We start from the raw sequence: 24,584 nt of genomic DNA on the forward strand, positions 1-24,584 counted from the left end.
CTTGTTGGTATCATTTGTTAAAATCTCGTTTGGTCATGCAGAGGTGAGGAAGCTTAAGGAGAGGAGACAGGTTGTCATGTAATACCATCACATGATACAACCTATAGCCAGTTGATGAGAGATGTTACACTTTGAAATCCTGTTGCCAAGCAGATCTTACAGGCTGGAAGGTCAAATAGAAAGACTATGGTGGAAAAAAGAAAGCCTCACACTTTACACACAAAGAGCAAGAATAAAAAGCCAAAGAAGAAGCTAAACAGCATGTCCTGTGTCCTTACCATGAGCCAGATGGGGTAAGGCACCTTTTTGAGTATATGTGAGGCCTCGGAGGAGACGGAGGACACCCCGCTGCACCAGAGCACCGAGTACAGCCAGGGCTCGTTGATGGTGTACAGCGTGATGCTGATGTTGCTCTGGGAGAAGTTTCTGAAGGAAAGGAAGACGAAAAATACATATTTTATTATTACATTTCATTTAGCTGACGCTTTTATCCAAAGCGACTTACAATAAGTGCGTTCGACCAAGAAGATACAAACTTGAAGAAAACAGAATCATATAAGTACATCAGGTTTCATAGAGCCAGACCATTGTAAGTGCTACTCAACTGGCTTTAGGTAAGCCAGTCCTTTATTAGTATATAAGTGCTTTGTTAAGTTCTATCGCTCGAAGTGGAGTCGACAGAGATGAGTTTTCAGTCTGCGGCGGAAGGTGTGTAAGCTTTCTGCTGTCCTGATTTCAATGGGGAGCTCATTCCACCATTTTAGAGCCAGGATAGCAAACCCACGTGTTTTGCTGATGGGAACTTGGATCCCCCTCGCATGAATCTCATAAGGGCATGTCTTTAATTTAAATCTGTGTGGAGCTGTGCCCACCTGATAACAGTGTCAGGTTTATGTGTGTGTTCCTACCCGATCTCCTGCGTGCTGGCCTGGTTGTATCGGAGCAGCAGCCGGCTGATGCCGTCCAGATGGAGGCGCTGGAGTCTCCGTTTCTCCACTGAGGTCTGGATCAGACCGGGGGCCAGCTGCCTCACCTGAGCTCTGTGTTCATCTGGAGTCCACATCACCTTCACACAGCACAACACAAACTGTTCTTACACTGGTCCCAATCACACTTTGTGTCATTTATCACATCATTAATGAAGCATGGTCTGAATGAACATGCATAGTAAAAGGAAATCACCAAGACAGGAGGTAGTCGTGGAAGCCACCTGTCAATCACAAGGTAGCCTTGCCATAAAGCAGGGGTGGGGCCTCCGGGCCGTATATGGTCCGCGAGACCATTTGGTACGGCCCTCGAGGTAATTTATAAACACACGCACAAAAAAAAAATTAAAGAAATCTAGCCCGCAAAAGAATTAATCAAGCGAGTGCCTGTTTTTCCTGGCCAAGGACAGGTTCCTAGAACACAACACGAGCCTACGTGTCATCACGTGGTATAGGGTTAGGGTTAGTTCTGACGGAGAGCACCGGAACGCCGCTCCGGCACTTCAAAAATGGTAGTACCCATAAGGAGCCGTACACATGCCGCAGTTTTTGCGTATATCTGTTCATCTGACATACAATAACGCCATCGAAAATAATATGCTACATTACAGTGGAACTACTTCTGGGTCTTTGTGTTTCCTTCAAGCTCGGCTGTGTGTGTGTGTGTGTGTGTGTGTGTGTGTGTGTGTGTGTGTGTGTGTGTGTGTGTGTGTGTGTGTGTGTGTGTGTGTGTGTGTGTGTGTGTGTGTGTGTGTGTGTGTGTGTGTGTGGCACAAGCCACATTTTGTGGTACCGGGGATTCGAATATATGAGGAGCTTTTTCTACAACCTGGGGGGTATACTACGAAGCAGGATTGTCGCTTAGCCGGCTAAATTCAGGGAAAACTCCGGCTTTCCGGTCCTACGAAGCTGGTTCTCTTTTTAGCAAGTTAGATCTCCATGGTAACTTATGCTTAGTGGCTAACCTGGTCGGGACCAGGTTAGGTTGCAGGCTAAGAGCTCAACTCAGTGAAAGCACTGCCTGCTGACCAATCAGAGCTCAGTGTGCGGAGTTTAAAGCGATCAAGTCATATTACAGGAGAAAGGAAATACAGAAAAGCTGCCGTTGCAGGAAAGACGGCCGGCAAAAATCACCGACTGTGTGATATTAATAGAATATCACCTCCATCTTCAGAGCAATCTGACTATTATAACATTAACGTTAAGAAAGCTTACTTAAATATCTGCCACAACATAAGTAACCGGATCAGAGTACATTAAGTACAGTCCGCGGCATATCACTTCATAATGTATCAATATCTCCTTATCTGAGTCAGCTGAGCCGTATCCGGCCGTGCAACACTCAGTGTCACATACTGTATGCAGAAGTATTATTTTAAGCAACACATTAAGTTGACAAAACACTCGAGTCAAATGTAATTAAAGTCAGATCGTGTTTTAGACGGGGCAGTGATATCATAAACCTGTTAATGTACGCATTCAAACACTGTATTCACCTTGCAGGTGCAGCTCTGAGGCTTTGATCCTGGATAAAGTGTTTAAGTCATGGATGTTTAAAGTTTAACTTCTTCATATGTCTAATATTAAAGTTCACTTTTCATTCAAGAAGTATGACGCTGCACTGTCAGTACGCTTCTCCATGTTTGTGATTGGTCGAATGCTCCAAATACCACCCCTTTCATGTGAACGCGCACCTAACTAGATAGGACACGGCTGGCTTGAGCGATCCACTTGATAACCCACGTCGTAGGACAGTTTAGCGAGAGCGCGTATGTTTTGGATTAGGCCAACCGGCTAACTCAAACATATCCAGGTTAGGTTGAACCAGCTTCGTAGTACAGGCCCCAGGTGGAAGAGAGCTCTCCTGACTGAGAGGCTCAAATAACCTCAGCTTAGTGAGGTAAAGGCACATCTTTATATGATCATTATAGTTGTAAAAAAATAAGAGAATAAAGTAAACCGGTATAAAATACTATATGACAGTAAAAAAAAAGTTGTTATTAATAAACAAGAATACAGTTTAAAAGGGGAGTGATTTGTAAAATATCCATAAAGAAAAATAAATCTGCTTCCAGTTCTGTTTCATCTGGGTGTTGAGAGATGTATCCATAGATCTCCTGATGTTGCTCTCAAAGTGCACCAGATTGATGCTCTTAACTTCATTTAAAAAAAATATTCCCGGGGGAGCATGCCCCCCGGACCCCCCTAGAGGAGGTTAGGTCCCCCCCCCCACTTAAATCATGTTCACATGGATAGGAAACTAAATACATTTGCACACATCTTCTGTCCATATCATTCTGTTTTGGTGGTCATGCCACACCGTGCACGTGCATGCATGCGCGAGTCATGGTGAGATATCTGGATTAAGAGGTTGCTTTTTCTTTGCACAGAATGAAAGAAAGGCCAAATGAATGATGAACGATTTTAGTTCTTAGAGGTTGAGTTCAATAATTTGTACGGCCCTCTTAGTATGTTGTAAAAATTGAAATGGCCCTTGAGAGGAAAAAGGTTCCCCACCCCTGCCATAAAGCACAAGCTGTTTTATCTATTAAACATGTATTTCACAATAAAAAGGACCATTCTTTACAATACGAGCATGCTTCTGCATTGAAACAACCTTGAAACTAGTGATTTCGACAATATACTGGTCAGGAAAATGATTACTGAGGAAATAACTCAAAGGAAGTTAATTATCTGGGAGTGGGGTCTGGGAATATGGGAGAATAAATCCACACATCTAGCTGCTCAAAATAGACATCTAAACATACTGCTATGGAAACAACACAACGCGGATCGAGTGTATCTAAGCCTTCAGTCCCTACTCACCAGGCTCTGAGGAACCCCAGATTCCTGCACAGCCTGCAGTGTATCATTGATCCAGCTGTCGTAGCAGGGGTGCTCCGGAGGGGGTCTCCTGAGCCGGAAAACCACCGTGCTGTTGTGATAGGAAGCCAGCCGCAGAAGCTGCTCCAGGCTACATACACTCTGATTGGCTATCAGCCGCTTCTCACGCGACGACAGGGTGTGCACCGTCCAGAAAGGGTCATCCTGAAACACAGGAAGGGAGCTGCATGAGGACGAAGATCAGATATATGTTTAACACAGGTGTCAGTTTTATTACAGTTACAAAAATAAACAAAATAGTATATCATAACATTAAGTAATTTAATTTGCATATTTTGAAAATCTGTAAACCTGCTTTCTTTATCCTAGTTACTCTAAACCAAAGCGTCCATCCTTTATAAGTAGTGCGTATGGAAGCCTACAGCAGATACATTTAGTGGAATATATTGTATATATATTCCTTGTTTCCTTCACATCCCTTCTTGCTTCACTGCTCCCTGTCAAAGGATAAAGGAGAGGAAGACGAGATGCATCTTATATAGGTCTTCCATAGTGTGCTTCACTTCCTTCCTTTTTGCTCCGTCATCTTAACATTCAACATGTGAATACAGATCAGGACAAATATACACGTGGACATCATACTATGGCAGATAATTGTCATGATTATGCACAGAACGGCTGAGGCTTTCCTTGAAATCCAGCTCACATGCAACGTAGAGAGACAGAGTGAGTGTGGAAAACAATTTAGATTGAGACAAATGTTGACGTAGCAGAGGCATCACAGCCAACTGTCTTGGCACGCTAATCTGAATGATGAAACATAAACTTCAGAAGAACAAACTGTATTTCAAAACAACATATGAATTTGAACCTACATTTAGAGTGCATGCATTTAAATTGAATAGAAAGCAAATACATGACCGGAGGGTGCTGTAGAAAACACAGCAGAGTATCTCAGTTCATGAAAAGCAATGTTTCTACATCACTGCATCTTGGTCAAGTTTAAACTGATTCTCTTTCTCACAGAATGTGAGATAACATGGATTTACACAATCTGCAGCAAGTGGCTGAACAAGAATAAAGAAGCAGGTCAATTTTACATTTCTTGTAGAGTATGGTATGCAGGGAAGAATAATTCAGCAGGTTGAAACCAAACAATTATTTTGAAGCACTAGTTGACCCTCTGCAAACAGAAGAACTTCTCAAAAGCATTAATGGATCCCAGAATGCAGATGAAATAGGCGTACTGATGATTCAATAGGCTAATGACCTTTATCTCACATCACTACACCACACAATGCCGTCGAACAGTTAAAAATGGCTTCATCAGCAACCACTAACTACCTTGAGGAACCACTGCCCGGCGTTGAGCTGCCGCAGATCTGTCCAGTTGAAGGATGAGGCGTCTTCCATGTGTCTTTCGGGGAATACCTTCCCCACGTCTGTGGTCCTCCGCAGGGTGCGGTCGTGCATCAGGAAAGGCACTCCGTCCACACTGATGATCAGAGGTGGGAGCAGAGTTAGGAGATGCACTTTATGGTAAGGCAACATCTAGATATTTGTTTTTAACCCGCTGACATCAAATACAAGAACAGGGTCACACCTAGGGCTGTCAGTCGATTAATCGCATGAATGTCCATAGTTAATCGCGATTAATCGCACACTTTTTATCTGTTCTAAATGTACCTTGGAGGGATATTTTTCAAGTTTTTAATACTCTTATCAACATGAGTGGACAAATATGCTTTATGCTAATGTTTATTATCATTTGAACAATGACAAATATTATCATAAATATTAAACACAACAACCTCTGAACATTACAAATATTCGCCTCAATTCAACCTGGAACCTCTCTCATACAATAATACAATACTGTGTGTGTGTGTGTGTGTGTGTGTGTGTGTGTGTGTGTGTGTGTGTGTGCGTGCGTGCGTGCGTGCGTGTGTGTGTGTGTGTGTTCGTTGGAGCTATGTGCAACTCAAGGCATATGCTCGAACGGGAGCTGCATGGACGCTGTGATCAGGTTGCGCGCACTATCCGTGCTGACTTCTCCTACAATGTCCCGCTGTCTGGCTTCCTGCATAAAGTCAAGTGCTCGGCGCAGTTGTCGGCGAAATGTCGCTCCTCTGTTTTCATTTAAACAGCTCCTTATATCCGTTAGCGCAGCTAGCTAGCACCAGATGCTAACAACAACAATACACGTAAGGTCTCTCTCTCTCACTCGCTCGCGCCACACATACACACACCCTCCCGGTCCTCCCGGTGGCCAGTCGGTGCCTGCCGGTGAGCATGGAAGTGTGGTCTGCAGCAAGCGGACGGCAGGCGCATCAGCTTGTAGATGGTGTTTTAAACTCGATGCGCTCTGAAACTACGGGGCGGCCGAGGACAAAAAATACACATGCGTTAAACGCGTTAAAATAATTAGTGGCGTTAATTTTCGCGTTATTAACGCGTTAACGCAAAGGAAAATGCGTTAACGCGTTAATAACGCGTTAACTTGACAGCCCATTATTTTTATAATAATTCAAACTGAGCAAGCTTAACAAGGACTCAAAAGGATCAGCAGAGTTAACTGTCTCTCTAGTGAAGGCTTAAAGGAATAACAGCTCTCAAAAGGATGTCATATTTATTCAGATAAGAGCAGAACAGACAAGACTTGGTTAGAGCGGATAAGTCTTGAAATAATGTCAACAACAAAAAAGGAAGACAAGACAAAAGTGAATTGTGAGTCTTTATTTAAACAAAGCTGCTGATCAATATTTGAATACCAAATTACTTCTCTTTTATGACAAGAGAAAATAAAAATGCCCTCCCATTACTTAATTTGCATATCAAATTCTTTGCAGACAAAAACAATGCCTTCCCTGTGTGGATACAAGTGTGTGTGTGTGTGTGTGTGTGTGTGTGTGTGTGTGTGTGATCTGCTGGAGTCTCACTGGCGCTCTGGCTGTCATCAAGTCTAATTACTCAGCACAGCCAGGAGCTCACCTGTCAGCGGCCTGCACCAATCACACACCCAGTCACCTCTACTGTACAGTGAGCGAACACACACACAACCACACACACACACACACACACACACACACACACGTTTCTCATACAGGAATAGAGTCAGAATCAAAGATGACAAAACGTGGAGTCCAAACAAAAGCTCTAACTCACAACAGGGCAACACCCCCCCCCCCCCCCCCCCACACACACTTTTTTATATAATCAGTCATCTTCCATCACTGCACATGCATGAGTAGACATGTACAGGAACTATCCATGGCCAAACAGAACCCCCCCCCCCCCCATTTGTTCTCTTCCCTCCCTCCTCCAAGTGTGTCTCTCTGAACATAGTCTGTCAGCTCCCATTATGTGATGTCGTGCCTCTATCTACTGCCTGCTGATAGACTGTAGTGAGTCCAACGCTCTATTATTATGAATGTTATGTTAAAACACACACGCACACAAATGTGTGACTGTTGTAGAGAAAATCCCAAGTACAGTATGTGTTTAGATTGTTCTTTACGAGACTTTTATGATGAAAGAATATTTTGCCTTGCCCATTTGCCTTTGACAAAAACAATACACAGTTGATTGTCCATAGTTTTATCAAATGGGAATCAACACATGTGTTTCCATGTAAGCTAGGTCTGATTTAAAAAACTTTTCTCTCCTGTACTTTTTTTCCTGGGTAATCTTTCTAAGTGGCTGACGAGAGAGTAACACAACTTGCTAACACAGAATATGTGTACCTTGTCTTTAAAGTACATAGAGATATTAAAACTCAACATGACAGAAACATGAATGCTTTTAGTCATATTTAAAACATGGGGCAGTGGGACAGGTGAGCTTCGTGTGACGAAAGTTAGTACCACGACAACAAACACGTGAAAAGAAGAAGTCACCTGCCAAAACCTTTTTGTTACTGTTTTAAAGACACATTTTTCCAGAGCGACCCGGAAGGATTATCCCTACAACATCTCTTAATTACAACAAAAATAATTAAGATCAGACTTTTTGTTCCTATTTCCCTCTCTTGGCTTCCATAAACCAAACAGCGAGGAAGAATGTAGAGATACTAAATAACTTAATTGGCGTGTGTGTGTGTGTGTGTGTGTGTGTACCTGATAGCCACGTCAGCCTCCAACCCGGTGACGTTCATCTGCAGAGCACGCTGGAAAGACCACAGTGTGTTCTCTGGAGCAAGCTGCGCACACACACACACACACACACACACACACACACACACACACACACACACACACACACACACACACACACACACACACACACACACACACACACACACACACACACACACACACACACACACACACACACACACACACACACACACACACACACACACACACACACACACACACACACACACACACACACACACACACACACACACACACACACACACACACACACACACACACACACACACACACACACACACACACACACACACACACACACACACACACACACACACACACACACACACACACACACACACACACACACACACACACACACACACACACACACACACACACACACATTAGATGAAGTCCTCTTACAGTGACCTCATCAGAAACTGAAAACCCTGCCACTGCTGAAGAAAGTCACAGATAAAATGCTGATTATTATTATTATACATATCAATTACATAAAAAATAATGTGGTGCATCATAGATGTGAAAATAGACTCCTTCCTTCTGAACATTTTGTTAAATGAAATGGAGCCGAGACGAGGATTGCTCTGTAACTCAAGTCAAGGCTATGATCCATATCACACCATTAGGTTAACATCACTTACTAGAAAAGCCTTTTCCTATGAGACCGTGTGAGTAAAGCTGATTTGGAAACACAGGAGAGGAATAAAGCCGTAATCAATACAGAGTACTTCTGGTAAACAGATGTCATGTGACCACGTTTCTCACAGCATCGCAGAACCACTCCCAATTTTAGATTCCGCTGTAAGGATCGATCGCTCAACACAAATACCACAAACAGCAGCAGGGTGTGTTTTTGGATCGCGCGAGTAACTGTCACGAATAACTGGGAATCCTCCTTAATTTCCCTTCCAAGTGTTGCATAACACTGAGTCAGACGCTGTGCCAAGAACATCAAGCACTCTCCAGGTAATATTTAGAAGCTATAACATGAATCCAAGCACATAAATCAAATATAAAAAGCAAAAACGTTTGCATTCATCAGATTTGAACATGGCCTTCTGATGCATACTTAAAGGTGACATGTCATATTTTTACGGTTAGTACCCGTCCCCTTGTGTGTTATGAAGGTTGTTATGCATGTAAACGGTGTGCAGAGTCAAAACCCTCAAAGTACACCCTGTAGCGAGTAAAACTCTAACACAGAAAATACCTCCCCAAATGCCTCGTTGGAGATATGGAATGGAATTATGATCAGTGGAAATGGCCATGACATGGGACCTTTAACTAACAGGCTGTAATAAGGTTTTTTTTTAAACTGTATTTGAGTCTAAGGCTGCGGCCCCACGAGGACGAAAACGGCTAAACGCATAGGATTAACACAAACGCAATCGCAAACGGCTTCCGTCCACATGCAATAATTATCCGGATAGTGTCTGCCCACACGAGACCGCTCCGTTTAGCTCCAACCGCTGGAGAAGCTGCAGTACATATGCAGGAGCCTCGACGTGGCGCTGTAACTTCCTCCACAAAAGCAGCGAAGAAGCATGGTTGTCATGGTTGCCCTTCTGTTTATTCTCCGCGGTGGGGGCCGAGGGAACCGGGCAGAGTTTTTCGCCAGTCAGCGTGTATTAAAGTTGAAATCTTCCGGACAAAATTATAAAAGTGCCGGTCAAAGGTCTTCTTTGTTATTTATTGAGCTTTAAAACAAATGAATAACGACTCTATATAATATAATGATAAAATACACGGAGCCTCTCTTTTTCCTCCCTCTCTTCGGACAGCGCCAGTGTCTGTCTCATGCAGCAGCTCATCCAGTAATCAGTGACCCGGCCGACTGTAAAAATAAACATATTTATAACTAGTTTAGGGAGTTTGAGAGGTAATTAAAATAGCTAAGGGTGATGATCTGACTTGAAGTGTGTGTTTTGCTGCAGCGGGATGAGCTGCAGGTGAGCAGAGCTGCGTGTCTCCGTCCTGTCAGATTAGACTTCACTCGCGAGAGAAAGATAAATAATCTGAATTCAGGGTGCAGTTTACTTTGACGTGAGCAGCAGAGGTGGGGAGAGGCGGGGCTATTGCCTCATCATTATTGCTGTAGATGTTGCACAAACAACTGTAGCATGGTCAATAGCGTCCGGAGCACGATAGCAACTCTGCGATCCGCCATTGTTGTTGTTGTTGGTGGCGAAACACTTCAGCACTGGCGCGGGGTAAGCGGAGGTGAGCAGAAGAGGTGGGGAGAGGCGGGGCTATTGCGCAATCACTATCAGTGATCTGAAAATGTCCGTATAGGGCGCACACACGGAGCTGTTTGACCCCCCAGAGAGTGGCGTATGCATTTCTATCCACCTTGGGACCCGTTGTCGTTTCCTCAGTCGTTTAGTGCCATATTCGGTCGTCCTCGTGTGGCCGAACGGTCTATATGACACTAAACAGTAACGCAAACGACCGAATTCGTCCTCGTGGGGCCGCAGCCTAAAATGTTAGCTGTGAGAGAGATGATGTGAAGTGATGGTAGTGAACGTGATTATTAGAAATGTCTAAATCGATTTTCTTTCACAGCAAGTTGCCAAGTCTTTGCAAGATGCAACTGCAGAAAAAATCCAGCAGAACATATTTCCCTCCCATACAGTACATCACACAGTGAGAGCTCAAAGCTCCCACTGGGTTATGTTTGTAGACTATTTTCAGTTGCACTACACCAAGGTCATTAATAGACTAGAATAGCTCTGGGAATCGCAGAAGAAAAATTAATAAAAAGAGTCAAGAGGAACAAATATCTGTAGGCAGTTTTCCTTCTGCCTTCTCCAAATCACAATCTTTGACAGCATATATTAAAAGGCAGGTAGAGTGTGTGGCAGTGTGAAAGATATGAAAATACAATTTGTTTATTGTTGCCTGGTTTATTACCACATTCAGATGTATGGTAGTTGTCAGCAGACTCACCATGGGGGCTCCTTGGTGGCCAATGACATCAGGGCGTTGTTTGAGGGTGCTGGGGTCCATGATGCAGGGGGAGGAGATGTACAGCGGCACCACGTAGAGACCCAGCAGCACACTGAGATACAGCAGCACCACCACCAACTGGAACACTGGGAGAAGACAGACCATAATACATGTCTGTAAGTTATATATGAAGCTACGACAGCAGTCAGCTAGCTTAGCATTAGGACGTCAGACAGGGGAAACCGTTAGCCTAGCACTGTCCAAGGGGAAATAATCAGCATAACAGCCCATCTAATGCTCACTAATGAACTGTTAACTTGTCTGATGTATCTGTTCAAACAACTAATCATTAAATCTTCTTAACAACTCTTCATTGCCCTTTTTTGGTTCCTGAGCAATGCACCTGCCATGACATAGCTGCATCTCTTAGCGATGATAGAGCGTTCATGTCATGTGGGTGCAGAAGCTCACAGGAACATAGAGACTGTACCAAGGCGTCCTGTTTTGCTGTGTCACAGTTTATAGGGGTCTGCGCGTATCTCTGTGTGTACATTACACAGTGTACATAACGCACTAATAAAACAGTTCCCTTATATCCCAAGAGCTTGCACTCAGCACTGCTCCTCCTGTCTTCAGCAAAACACCAACAAAGCCTGAAGTAGTTTTGATGAAAGTTTGCGAGAATATTAAAGCACTGACATACCTATATTGCACTTTAGGCGTATATTAAAAATGGGACATGTTTTTGGCAAAAAATGACCATGGTGAGTCGTGACTGTGACAGCTCCTGCCTATCTCCTAAAGCCTTGACTATTGTTTGTCCTTGAAAGTAACACAGATCGTGGGAGTGTCAGATGAGAGCACCTGGTTGTCGCATTACTGGAGATTTAAAGCTCCTATCCCGAGTGGCTCTCGCTCTTTTTCCCTGATCTCCTTCCTGAGAGCAGCTCCGGACCTTTGTTTGGTGTGTCCTTTGGTTTTTACACCTTGCACTACATAATGCTCTCACATTCACATCTACACTACTGATATTACTCACAAACATTCCTCATACTGGTAGTTATGTCTTTATTTGTTTGCTTTTTTATAATAAATAGCGCGTCATTACATTTTTTTGCACAATAACAATGTTGGCACCTTCACCTGGGTGACTAATATAATACATACGCCAAGGTAGTCTCTTGTAGCAAACATCCTACAGTTGGATTAACTATTACATCCACAGCACTGAACTTCACAAGGAATGTTTGACTTAAGAGGATGGTGAATTTTGAAGTTAATTATCAGAATTTTGCATGGGTACGTACAGTGAATGGCAACATTGCCATCAGGGGCCAAGGAGACATTTCCCCTGCTTTCAGCTCAACGGAAGTGAGAGATGAAGGCTGCAAGTGGGAGCACACACACTAACGCACACTCACACACACTCATGGGAATGTATTCGTTTCAAGGTCAGGGTGGGGTTGACTCTTGTTACGAACAGGAGACTCACACACGGACACACTCACTCACATCCTCTCTGGTATTCGGTAGATGCTTAAGTGTGGCCTAGACATTTCCACCTCATCATGTCTCTCCAAAAACAGAAACTAAAATATATCCAGGACTTTTATAACATTAATATTTCCCATAGCACAAACTGTTGTCCATAGTACATTTTATGATTTACATGAATGATTAAATCAATATTACTACAAGGCTCTCTTTGTTCAGAAGATAATAAAACTGGTACATAAATGACTTTCGATTCTACTGTACACCAACGGCAGCGAGAGTGAGAACACTCACTAAGAGATCCTAATCCCCAAAAAGACTCGAGGAGAAACAATCCAAGGTGTACCGACTGGAAAACATCACATGAGCCCGTAGGAATGTTCGTTATCTCCGACACCCTGGGTGGAGGTCCTGGCCTCTGTCTACATAGAGTTAATCATTCACCACTCTTCCTACCATATGTGTGTGTGTGTGTGTGTGTGTGTGTGTGTGTGTGTGTGTGTGTGTGTGTGTGTGTGTGTGTGTGTGTGTGTGTGTGTGTGTGTGTGTGTGTGTGTGTGTGTGTGTGTGTGTGTGTGTGTGTGTGTGTGTGTGTTGATGTGTGTGTGGCAGACAGGGTACAGCGGGTAAGAGTAACGTGTAGTCTTTGTTGCAGAAGTAAACATACTTGTTTTTTCTGAGCGGGCGACCTGTCCCGCCACGATCCACGACAGCGCTGTGACCGCAGCCAGAGCCCCTATGTGCAGGAAAGGACCTGTGGCCTGGACAGAGAGGTGAGGAAGAGTAGGGAGGATGAAGGAAATAGGATATAGAGGAATGGAGACAAAGGGGAAAGAAAGTCAGCAAAAGAGAAGAGAAACAAAAGGACAGAGAGTCATTGAATTACACACATTATCTGGGGTTAATACATTGTTAACATCACTCAGAGATAATAACTATCATTTGTAGGGGCTTTCAATTTCAATGGCATCAGTTTCAGAGGAGTAGCGCGTCCACTTCAATCACACAGTCATGGTGGCGAAATAATCTCACAGGGACACACTAATTATAAGCTTCTCACAACTCCTCCAAAATCGTATAGCTGTTAATTGTTAGGAGGATACATGTGGATTGACTGTTTTCTCACCAGCACCAGGGATTTTCTTGTAAGAGAACAACAAAATAATATATATAGATATTTACTGTTAAAACTTCATGTACCTATTAAAAGGTAGGATTAATTGATTTCGAAACGTATTTATTAATATCAGATTGATACCAGGCTAAAGAAACAGGTACAAAAGTGAAACTAGATGTTTCAACCCTCACTTCCTCATCCAGGTAAAAGTGGTTACAGTTCAAATATTTGATCACAAACCAATGGTCAAAGTCGAGGTTGTTAAGTAGGAATAATAAACTGCCTTGACTTTGTGTCGCACTTAGTTAAGCATTTAAACGTTCAATCATCAGTGATGTAAAAGCCGTGAAACATGACTTTGTGGTTTCGCTGTGTTTCAGTGTGCTGACCTGCAGCGAGATGGGGATGACATCCCACTCTTGCCCCCATGTTTGATTGACAGATATCACCCCGATAACGGTGGTGAGCAGAGCAGCAGTCACTCCTATCTGTAGAGACAGAGAGAAAGAGATACAAAAAATCAGAGGGGCTGTCACTTTGGATAAATACATGTTCACTCACACACCAGATTAACCTCCAAATGGCCCTCAGCCCTTTCACACCCCAGACAGTGTTTGATCCATGCATTTGATTTGCATATAACATTTTAGACTCAGTACAAATGGTGACAGATAGAAACAGAAATAGACATCAGAAAAAATAGATGCATAATGCAAAACCCATCAACCACCTTCCACTTCCCATTTTTCACAACACACAAGCCAACACAGTTGCTCCGTCTCACATTTGGCACATTACCTTATGGAGCCAGTGCAAATTTAGCTGTTGCCCAAGTGCAACGTGGCAAAGTGCTAGAACCTAAAAAGAGAAAAGCATGTCAAGTTAGAACTGTTTTTAAATGATCTGCTGCTTAACAATCTCAAATTGTTCAACATAACCATGGTCTTGACAACACAAGCAATCACTACAGAGGCAATATGATGAACACGACTTGTTTATCACCCCCACAGTGAATATATGATGCTGGACTGACCATTAAGAATGCAATGTAGGTGAAGCCAGCAGCAGTGGTGGCCAGGATGGGAACAGTGCCATCACTCCACTCCCCAGAGCGGTTGTACAGGAACCTGAGGAGAAAAAAACATGTGAAAAACAAATCTCATAACGACAGCTCACCTGCATTTCATTATTACTAATTGTATTGAAGGGTTAAAGAATAGATGCGATTGAGCTGCAACAAGCATTTAGTTTTATATTTTCTCTTTTTTCAATAAAACAATGCCTTAAAAAGGTCCCATGTCATGCTTTTCCAGTTGTTACCCGTCCCCTTGTGTGTTATGTAGCTTTTTCAGCTTGTAAACGGTCTGCAGAGTCACACACCCTCAAAGTACACCCTGAAGCGAGTAAAACTCTAACACAGAGAAGACCCGTCTGTGCTGCCCCAGAACGCCTCGTTGGAGATTTCTCTTTTTACATTTCTTTTCTTCCCAAGTATGGTGACGTAACCATGCCCAGGTCCAAATGGACACACACACACACACACACACACACACACACACACACACACACACACACACACACACACACACACACACACACACACACACACACACACACACACACACACACACACACACACACACACACACACACACACACACACACACACACACACACACACACACACACACACACACACACACACACACACACACACACACACACACACACACACACACACACACACACACACACACACACACACACACACACACACACACACACACACACACACACACACACACACACACACACACACACACACACACCTTTTCTCAACTGCGGCTTTGTGGATTTCTCAGGCTGAGTTTCGCGGTGTCTCATTGTCTCGCAGACCCCACGCAGCAACCAGGAAACGACACCAGTAATCCAGCTCACACTGTCCGCAGCAGCGAGCCCCGCAATGGTTGCTAACAAACGCCATGGTAACACATAATCACTGATGTTCCGCTATAACGGTGGTGGACTCATCAGAACAGAGTGGGCGAGCTGACCAATCAGAGCACAGTGGGCTCATAGGCTCACCAGCCGTTTAGGACAGAGAGTGAATACACATTAGGGTGGTCCTTAAAATTGAAAGTCGGAAAGTCTAAGCTCCAACCCCCAGAATTCATTCTATTAGTCAAGAAAACAAAAGTTGGAGACTTTCCGACTTTCAATTTTAAGGACCAACCTACTGAGGCTAAACTCCAAGGTTGATGAGGGAGGGTAAATGTTGTTGGAATTTGAATAAAATTCACCAGGAGAGTTTTCTTGACTATCATAACAAATTCCGGTGGTTGGAGCTTAAAATAAATGAATTTGAAAATGTGCATGGCACTAAGGACCACCCGAATACACATACTATACAGAGATGCTATATGAGAAACCAATGTGATTTTGGAACATTGAACAATATAAATCTATTCTAGTAGACCTCAATAATGGAATTATGATCAGTAGAAATGGCCATGACCTTTAAGTTAGCTTAAAGATATAGACTTTGATTTATTTCGACAATGGCAGGGTGAAAAGGTTGCTATTTGCAGGCTTTCTGTCAGCAATAGATAGCGGTGTAATATGAGTTGCCGGGTCTATAGCATTATCAGTTTACAATGGATCTGCAAGACCAGAAAAGGCACAAACAAAATAAAAGGCTTGTGAGGGAAAGGAATATAAGACTGTTGGTGTTTCAAAAAGGCCTTTAACTTTCATGCAGGCCCCTATAGAGCAGCCTCAAGCTTTATCGTAGCAATAAAGGTAACAAAGATACATCAAAGAGAGCCGTATCCGTGACAGATCGCAGACGCTACTGTCGGGCGAAATCAGACCAACGAGATAATGTGATTGTATCATTAATGGATGGGAGGAAAACGACTGACAGCTGGTTTTCTGTCGTATGTGGAGCTTAAGTATGGGAAACAAGTGCAGGCTGGTTATCTGGGTTCTAGCAATCACTGACTGTCAGCTTCTCTTTGCAGACAGAAGACATTGTTGTAAAAATGTTTATCCAATGTCGCTTTGAGCTGTATTTCTTTAAAGGCTGACAGTATCTGTACATCGACATCTGAAGAGCAAAGACAAGTGTGTGTGAGTGTGTGTGCCGATGTGGGCTTTGACATGACAGCCAGTGCCTTTAGCACTAATTACTTCGAAGCGTTATCAGTGATTCTAGTGGCACAGAGCCACAGCGGGGTCACTTAGCGCTGATGCTCCTAGCCCTTTGTGAATAAATTGATACTGCAGATGGAGCAGGATGCTCCCTGCTGCTAAATCACTAGAACACATACGGGCAGGGATGTCAGCTGTGTGATTATCTGTGGAAATCCCACAATAAGCAGGAAGGAGAAAGCAGGAAATGTGAACACTTCCTATTAGAAAGGAAAAGCAAATGTCATGCACATGACATTCAGAGATAAATATACACTGGGGAGATTGCTAATAAAAGGAGGTGAGGTTCAATTGAATAAAAGTAAGAACATGATGAATGAGAGAAGTACAGGGGCTTTGTGAAATCACAGAGTACACGGGCTGTGAGAAGAGGTAATGGAAGGAGACAGAGGATAATAAGAGGAAAAGGTGACATTGTAGAGGTTGCTGAGAGCAGGAGGAGAGGGGGAGGGAGGGGAGGGGGAGCAGCGCATGTGATGTGATATTTTGGGACACAGCCATTTTAACCATTTCACACTACAGCATGTATAAGAACATGCCGAACACAAATCACTTCAGAAATGTAACACCACAAATCAAGAAATGTTTGATTTAATGCTAATCCAAAAATAATATGTCTGTCGGATTCACAACTTGAAGGGTGCTGAATCTTTGTCCATGAATAAATGGCATACTGTTAATGTTTTGAAGGGTGTTTTGATCACTAATGTCCAGTATAGTTTGTACCTTAAGTATCTAATGTACATATAATGTTCTTGTATAAATTCATAAAATCACTTGTGCTTTAACGAAAATTGTTTGCGTGGTTTTATGCAATTGTAAACAGACACATTCCGCCTACAGGTTTGAAATAAGGCTGTTGTTGGCTTCAAATCTTTTCATTCACATATAAATGTGGTCACAAAGGCGGCATGGGACCAAGTCATTTATAGTATAGTAAATGTTGGGAAAACCATATTATGTAATGGTGTAATCTGTGGAAAGGATGGGTGGTTTTTGGGTCAGATTAAGGCAGATTAAAGTGACGATTTAGGAAATCAACAAGCCGAAAAGCTGGGATAGAATGTATTTACCGCGGAAACAATATGCTGATGGGAGTGTGGCTGTCGCTGGGTACTCACCAGTTAAACTCATTGTAGTCGTTATGTGCTTCCCACCAGAAGTAGAACCAGACCAGCAGCAGACAGAAGGTGAAGAGGAGGATGATGGACCACAGCAGCTCCCACTGAACACACAGGAAGAAATAAAACTCATTATTTCTGTGGATACACTTGTTTAATTTGAATTAATTAAAGACACATTACTTAATGCAGAACAGCTATAAATGCTGCCAAAACCAAAATTAGGACTTAGTCTGCGTTTGTTTACCCATAGCTATTAGGTTGAATATTTGTAAGTAATTTGTACAACTTTCCAGAAGATCTTCAGAGCGCACCAGAGCTCATTAGATGAAAACTTTATGCAAGCTAACATGGTTTCAACCTGGCTGCCGACCTTTGGAGAGAGTATTCCCTTATACACTTTGCTCATAATGATAACATGACTTTTAATAACTTCACAAGCAAGCCGGCTAATTACTGTCCTCATCCGCTTTGCACTTTCGTACTATGGCAGATATTAAATTGGCTTCTTCTTCAAATACAGGAAACACACCTCTGGGTCACTCTCAGGCGGGAACATTAAAGGGAAATGGAAACACTTTTCAAACTGCTTTCCATGCGACAATATTACCATTAGGAAATGTATTTATCTAGTCTATTTCCAATGTAAACGATCGAGATACGCAAATTTACTTTTTGAAATACGTGCCTAATGACCATGGGCGCTTCCATTGCTCCGGGACTTTTCCAGTGACGTCACTGATTGGGTACGGCTTCCTGGGCCAAAGCTCAATAACAAACAACATGGCGTGCAATGCACCAGTAGTTTACATTACAAGAAAACGGTCGTCGTCAGGAGTTTATTGTATTGCCCCAGGCTGCACAAATGGATTTTATACAAAGAAGGAAGAAGTACATTTCCATAGGCTGCCACTAAAGGATGAGAAGCTGCTCAAAGTCCAGTCTGGATGCCTGGTTCAATACAAAACATTGGATTTGAAGCCAGGATCTGTTCCCACAATATTCGATTTCTCAACGTATGCAGTCGGGAACACCGACCGTCCCAGCACGTCGGCCGCGCAAGACAATGACAGTGTCAACAAACGTGAAGTTCGAGCCACCAAACGAGTTGCTTCAGCTGCCGAGAGAGAGGTAAATATTGCAGCACTACCAGATTACTAGCTCACACATGTATTTACTGACACAGTGTGACCTTATTAATTAACGCAATCGCGTCCAAACTAAATGGTAGCTATTATTATGACGCACAATAGAGAATTGGGGGTGTTCTATAGCTCAACTAATTAAACTGGCATACACACGCTCATCTGTCGAAAACAGCCCTAAAAAGGCTAGTATTGCTATTGATGGATGGTATTGCAGGACCCAGAGCGCACGGAGCACAGAGCGGACAGCAGATAACGGAATTGCAGTTGTATTGCTTATAGATTATCAGAACATTTCAAAGGGGACACAGCCCCATTGGATATTAACCTATGGATTAACTACATCATCGTTTTTATCGTTGTAATGCCATTGAAGACCAGTTTAGACCAGACAATGAGGAAGGTAAGCCGTTAGCCTGGCGTATGTTAGTACCTAGTGCCACTTGTTTTGATGTACGTTTTTGTGAATAACCTCGCGAGTTTGTATCTTCCAGTGTTGAGGTGGGCACCGTTAGATTCTGTGTCTCCTTGCGATCATAAACGATGTGTTGGATGTGCGGCTAGGATAAGTAATAAGGGAGCTATCGGTGCAGTAATAGGTTAGCATTTTCGCTCGGGGCTAATTCGGAGGCTCACTGTTAGCATTGTGTTTTTTAAATTTTTTTATTCCGGATCGTATGCCACTCTATTCGACCGAATCGGTTCATAAGCATAGGCCATGGGATGCCTGGTAACTGTAGATGCTTCCACATCAATGTCATCTCCCGACGAATAGTCAAATTCATCGTTCAAAACGTCGATCTCATTGCAAAACTCCTCCATCGCTGCCATATCTGCTACGTTGTGTTGACTTTCGGTGGAGCGAAAACACAGCCAGTGACGTCACCATTTGGGACTCCCCTAATGGCGGCGGCCTGGTCCCGGAATTCCCCACCCGGCCGGCGGATAATTAATTTTCTTTTGGCGAGTAATATCATATACAATAAATATTACGATCAATATCCATTGTAAAATGAATAAACTACCGGAATATTATAACTGTAATTGGTGTTTCCTTTCCCCTTTAAGCAGGTGTGCTCGCCTCCTTCTTTTTTTCCGTATTTAAGCAGCCACGCTTTTGCTGTTACTCGAACAAGACCTATATGACCTTTTCATAATGCACAGATTTATTTTTATTTTTTAAAACACCCGAAGGAACAGAGCAGCAGAAAATGTTTGAGGACTTAAATGTGCCGATCACCCTCAGGTCACACACAGACACGGATTTTAATCCATCAGATTCCAGTGAACACATGAAAGGGACAGGGTGTGAGAAAACCACGCACATTTTGACCACATTGTTAGAAAGTAGTGAGGCTCTGTGACGTGAATTCTAGGTAATCTGAAAAATAATCTGTTTTACTGGGAAGAAAAACAAGTCACAACACATCTAAAGGTTGACTGGTATTACAGTGATTATAGCTGTCTGGCATGTCCTTAGGAAAACATACTTTTGGATAAACAGTAAAGACGTATTTAAATGACATCAATATGTTGTCCGGGCTAAAACCATTATGAGGTCCATTATTTAACTTGATGACGCATTTTGATAATTGATTAACAAGCAAAAATGCAAAAGATAACATGATTCTCGTTCCCTTTTTCTGTTTTATTACATCACTTCAAATTGAGCATTTGGGGGGGTTTGGACGAGTGCCTGGACAAACACGCAATTTGAAGATGTCCCTCTGAGCTCCAAAAACCCAGACGTGGCTATTCATTAAATAAAAATGAAAGAATCTGGATACAAAAAAGTAGTTCCAGTCATAAATGCGTCCATTGTATGCACTGCACTGTGTCAACATAAAGAAACTCAGTTCAGCTACTTAGCCTTTCAACGGGAGTGAACCGTTGTTGTGTGTGCTGCGGATCAGATTATCAGCGCCTCAGTCAGCTGATCAGACACCCAGGTAAGACGGTCTGTCTGACCTTTTTATATCTCTCTTTTTCACTGCATGCAACTTATCCAAACAGTGCAGCATTTGAAGGTCATTAAAGCTTGTTTGTAGAGCTTTCCCGCGTCAGACAGGAAGTAGAAGTCATGATGGTTTGGTAAACTGATGATACTATTAGATTTGTTGGCATGGTGTCATGTCATATCAGAGATCAGATGTACAAAAAAGGAAAACCAGCACGAGGGAATGCCAATTTAATCCCATCTCTTATTTGGACATGGGTTTTGAATATTTTTGGACTTTGCAAGACAACAAAAAACCTTATTATGCAAGAAGGTCTGCTTTCATCAGATATTGGCACTAGATACGTTTGGATACACATGTTCCTCTTTGAAGGAAATGACCCTGAAGTAAAAGTAGTCTTTCTAGACACTCTAAACACTTCCCGCTTTTCTTTTATTAAGTAAATACTATTCAACACTTCAGGTGTTTTTTATCATCAGTATCACATTGTCCTGTACAAGAGAAAACAATGATTAACCATTTAATCAGAGCAAAGCAAATCTATTCCACCGACAATAAGGTTACCATGGTTTCTGTGAGAGGGAGCTCTGCGTGTGTGTGTAACGGATTAACTCAGATTATTGATGAGGGGGCAGAGACCCTCGCTCCCATGGTCTTTAATGGCTACCTGCAATCACCTCTGAGATATGACCTTTCTCCTGAGAGGACATTGTCCCCCCCCACCCCCCCCTGTGGACCTGATATGCCCCATGAAGAGCTGTGATGGTCAATACATTGCCTTCATGCAGTGTTAATTGGCTCTCATACTAATCTGAATCCCAGAGATCGGATGCTAAAGATGGATAGATTTTAATATACACACACTGCTAAAGTAGTTTGGACAAGTATATATATATAATACACATCTCGGTTTCATTTACGATTTCTAATGAATACTTTCATGCACTGAAAACTATATTCAAATTACAAAAACAACCATATATATTAACCAGCATACAATAGAGTGTTTTAGCCATATGATCCCATGTGTCACGCTAGATGATAAAAACCAAAAACGTTCCATCAAAATTGCGACAATATTTAAGGGTTGATTATTGGTGCTTTCAAATTATTACCATAATGCCTTTTTTGATAAATATTCATAAGGGATGTGCGTAGTATTAGTAATAAGTGGTTTAAGGCAAAACGGAAGATGCGAAAATCCCATCACTTTACTGTAATCCAGCCTTGAAATTTATAGTAGAATAAGACAATGCCATATTAAGTTATTACGATATCCAAAAAGATCACAATATCAATATGACATTGATATATTGCCCAGCCATACATATCCTAATATTTGCAGGACAAAAAGGACACTTTGTCAATGTCTGCTCAAAGACTGCCGTGATAGTGTTTTAAAACTGAGACAAATCTGTATTGACAAAAGTACTGATTTCTCATTTTTGATTTAGGATCTGATGTACTCTTCCTGCTCGACAGCTTACTCAGCAGCAGAGATAGACTCCGTGACATCACATTACCATTCTGCATGGCTGGCATTTTGTCCAGGCACACCACCCCATGGCACCGGCAGCAACAGAACACATCCGTGAGAAAACCTCAATCTCTGTCTCAGTGTTTAAAGAGCGGTGTATGCCAGCAGTCATTGGTGCTTTGTTCTAAGAGCTATTCTGACTGGTGCCACGCTGTTTGCCCTTTGGAGACATCTTAGAGGACACAGAGGACAGGTTCTCCCTTGGAAGACTCAAAGATATTGGATTAGCTTTGATCCAATCAAATTATGTGGTAAACTGTAATTAAAATGTTATTTAAAAATATTTGGAATTACTTTTCAAACCACAAAGGACGCTCTCTCCAGCTAGTCCGGGGAACTTCATTCAGACAGCTGCAGTGTTTAAGATTCCATTTATTTCTTATAATTTCTGAACAAATGTGCCTTTCAAATTGTAATAAAGGATGGATGTTATAGATGATGAACCTTTGAAAAATAGGCGCTGCTAAAAATAGAAGGGACGTTCATTGCAGCATCTTAACTTCTTATTTTAAAACCTATAAAAGCATACACTCCAAAAAACCCACTTGCATTTGCCAACAAAATTATTTGCAAGAGCCATACATCTTTTTAAAAGTAAACAAATATATCTGATAAGGGGATTTCTGGCACTCATGAGGCTTAAGAGATTCCCCAAAGTGTTTACACTTTGACAAATACTCTGTCTCTGAGGAAAACACTAAGAATAGTGTGACACTGATTCATCTTCGCTGACTCACCAATACGACAGAGAACTCAGTGACTTAACATCTGGGAAAAGCAGGTGGGAGGAGAGGGAGAGGGAGAGGAAGAGAGGGAGAGGGAGAGAGAGGGAGAGGGAGAGGGAGAGGGAGAGAGGGCCACATAAGTCTTTGTTTAGAAATATTCAAAGATTTAAAAAGGTCCCAGGATAATGTTCCACAATCTCATTGGTTTCTCACAGCATCTCCGTATAGTATGTGTATTCACTCTCTGTCCTACACGCCTTGTTGGAGCTCCTGCCCCCCCCCCTCCCTATGAGCCCACTGTGCTCTGATTGGTCAGCTCGCCCACTCTGTTCTGATGAGTCCAGCACTGTTACAGCGGAACAGTGATTATGTGTTACCATGGCGTTAGCAACAAGAAAATGACATCAGTAATGACAAACAGATGAGAATGCTGCGTGGGGTCTGGGTGCCGTGTTGGCGGGACGTTGCGGGGCTCGCTGCTCCGCCCTTTGAGGCTCGAGGAGCGGACAGTGTGAGCTGGATTACTGGGGTCGTTTCCTGGTTGCTGCGTGGGGTCTGCGAGACTGCGAGACACCGCAGAGCTCAGCCTGAACACACACACACACACACACACACACACACACACACACACACACACACACACACACACACACACACACACACACACACACACACACACACACACACACACACACACACACACACACACACACACACACACACACACACACACACACACACACACACACACACACACACACACACACACACACACACACACACACACACACACACACACACACAGCCAGGCTGAGATCCACAGAGCCACGGCTGAGAAAAGTTAAGGCTGAGTGAGTGAGTGAGTGAGTGAGTGAGTGAGTGAGTGAGTGAGTGAGTGAGTGAGTGAGTGAGTGAGTGTGTGTGTGTGTGTGAGAGGAGCCGTTACGTCACTATGACCAGGAAAAAAAAAATGTAAAAAGAGAAATCTCCAACGAGGCGTTCTGGGGCAGCATAGACAGGTCTTTTCTGAGAGTTTTACTCGCTACAGGGTGTACTTTGAGGGTGTGTGACCCTGCAGACCGTTTAGATGCAGAAAGCGCTACATAACACACAAGGGGACGGGTGATAACCAGAAAAGCACGACATGGGACCTTTAAATGACTGCAACAAAGAATTTGAGCAAATTCAATTCAGCCGATATTATTTTACCTTTCTGCCTGCAGTTTGTATTTATCTTAACTTAAAGCGGCTCACAGCGGGTCCACTGTAGTGGCTTACGATCAAAGCAGCTAATGATGCACTTAATAAATAGGCTTACTGGAT

The 24,584-nt window shown here is 42.9% G+C and overlaps 1 protein-coding gene across 3 annotated transcripts in view; it reads right to left on the reverse strand.

The window, feature by feature from the left end:
* Nucleotides 1–24,584, reverse strand: part of gdpd5b (glycerophosphodiester phosphodiesterase domain containing 5b) — a 64,198-nt gene that overhangs the window by 6,552 nt on the left and 33,062 nt on the right. For all 3 annotated transcript variants that reach the window (XR_004553313.2, XM_034097086.2, XM_034097087.2), the window contains exons 3-13: nt 17,897–18,000; nt 14,599–14,692; nt 14,364–14,423; nt 13,955–14,053; nt 13,116–13,209; nt 10,955–11,100; nt 7,946–8,028; nt 5,175–5,325; nt 3,813–4,034; nt 909–1,066; nt 279–426 (exon numbers count right to left, since the gene is read on the reverse strand). Coding sequence is in view for 2 of the 3 variants with exons in the window: in XM_034097086.2 (XP_033952977.1) it covers nt 279–426; nt 909–1,066; nt 3,813–4,034; nt 5,175–5,325; nt 7,946–8,028; nt 10,955–11,100; nt 13,116–13,209; nt 13,955–14,053; nt 14,364–14,423; nt 14,599–14,692; nt 17,897–18,000 (1,359 nt within the window). In the remaining variant the exon portion in view is untranslated. The remainder of the gene's footprint in view (nt 1–278; nt 427–908; nt 1,067–3,812; nt 4,035–5,174; nt 5,326–7,945; nt 8,029–10,954; nt 11,101–13,115; nt 13,210–13,954; nt 14,054–14,363; nt 14,424–14,598; nt 14,693–17,896; nt 18,001–24,584) is intronic.

Source organism: Pseudochaenichthys georgianus, chromosome 13 (genome assembly GCF_902827115.2).
Source record: "Pseudochaenichthys georgianus chromosome 13, fPseGeo1.2, whole genome shotgun sequence".
NCBI lineage: Eukaryota > Metazoa > Chordata > Actinopteri > Perciformes > Channichthyidae > Pseudochaenichthys > Pseudochaenichthys georgianus.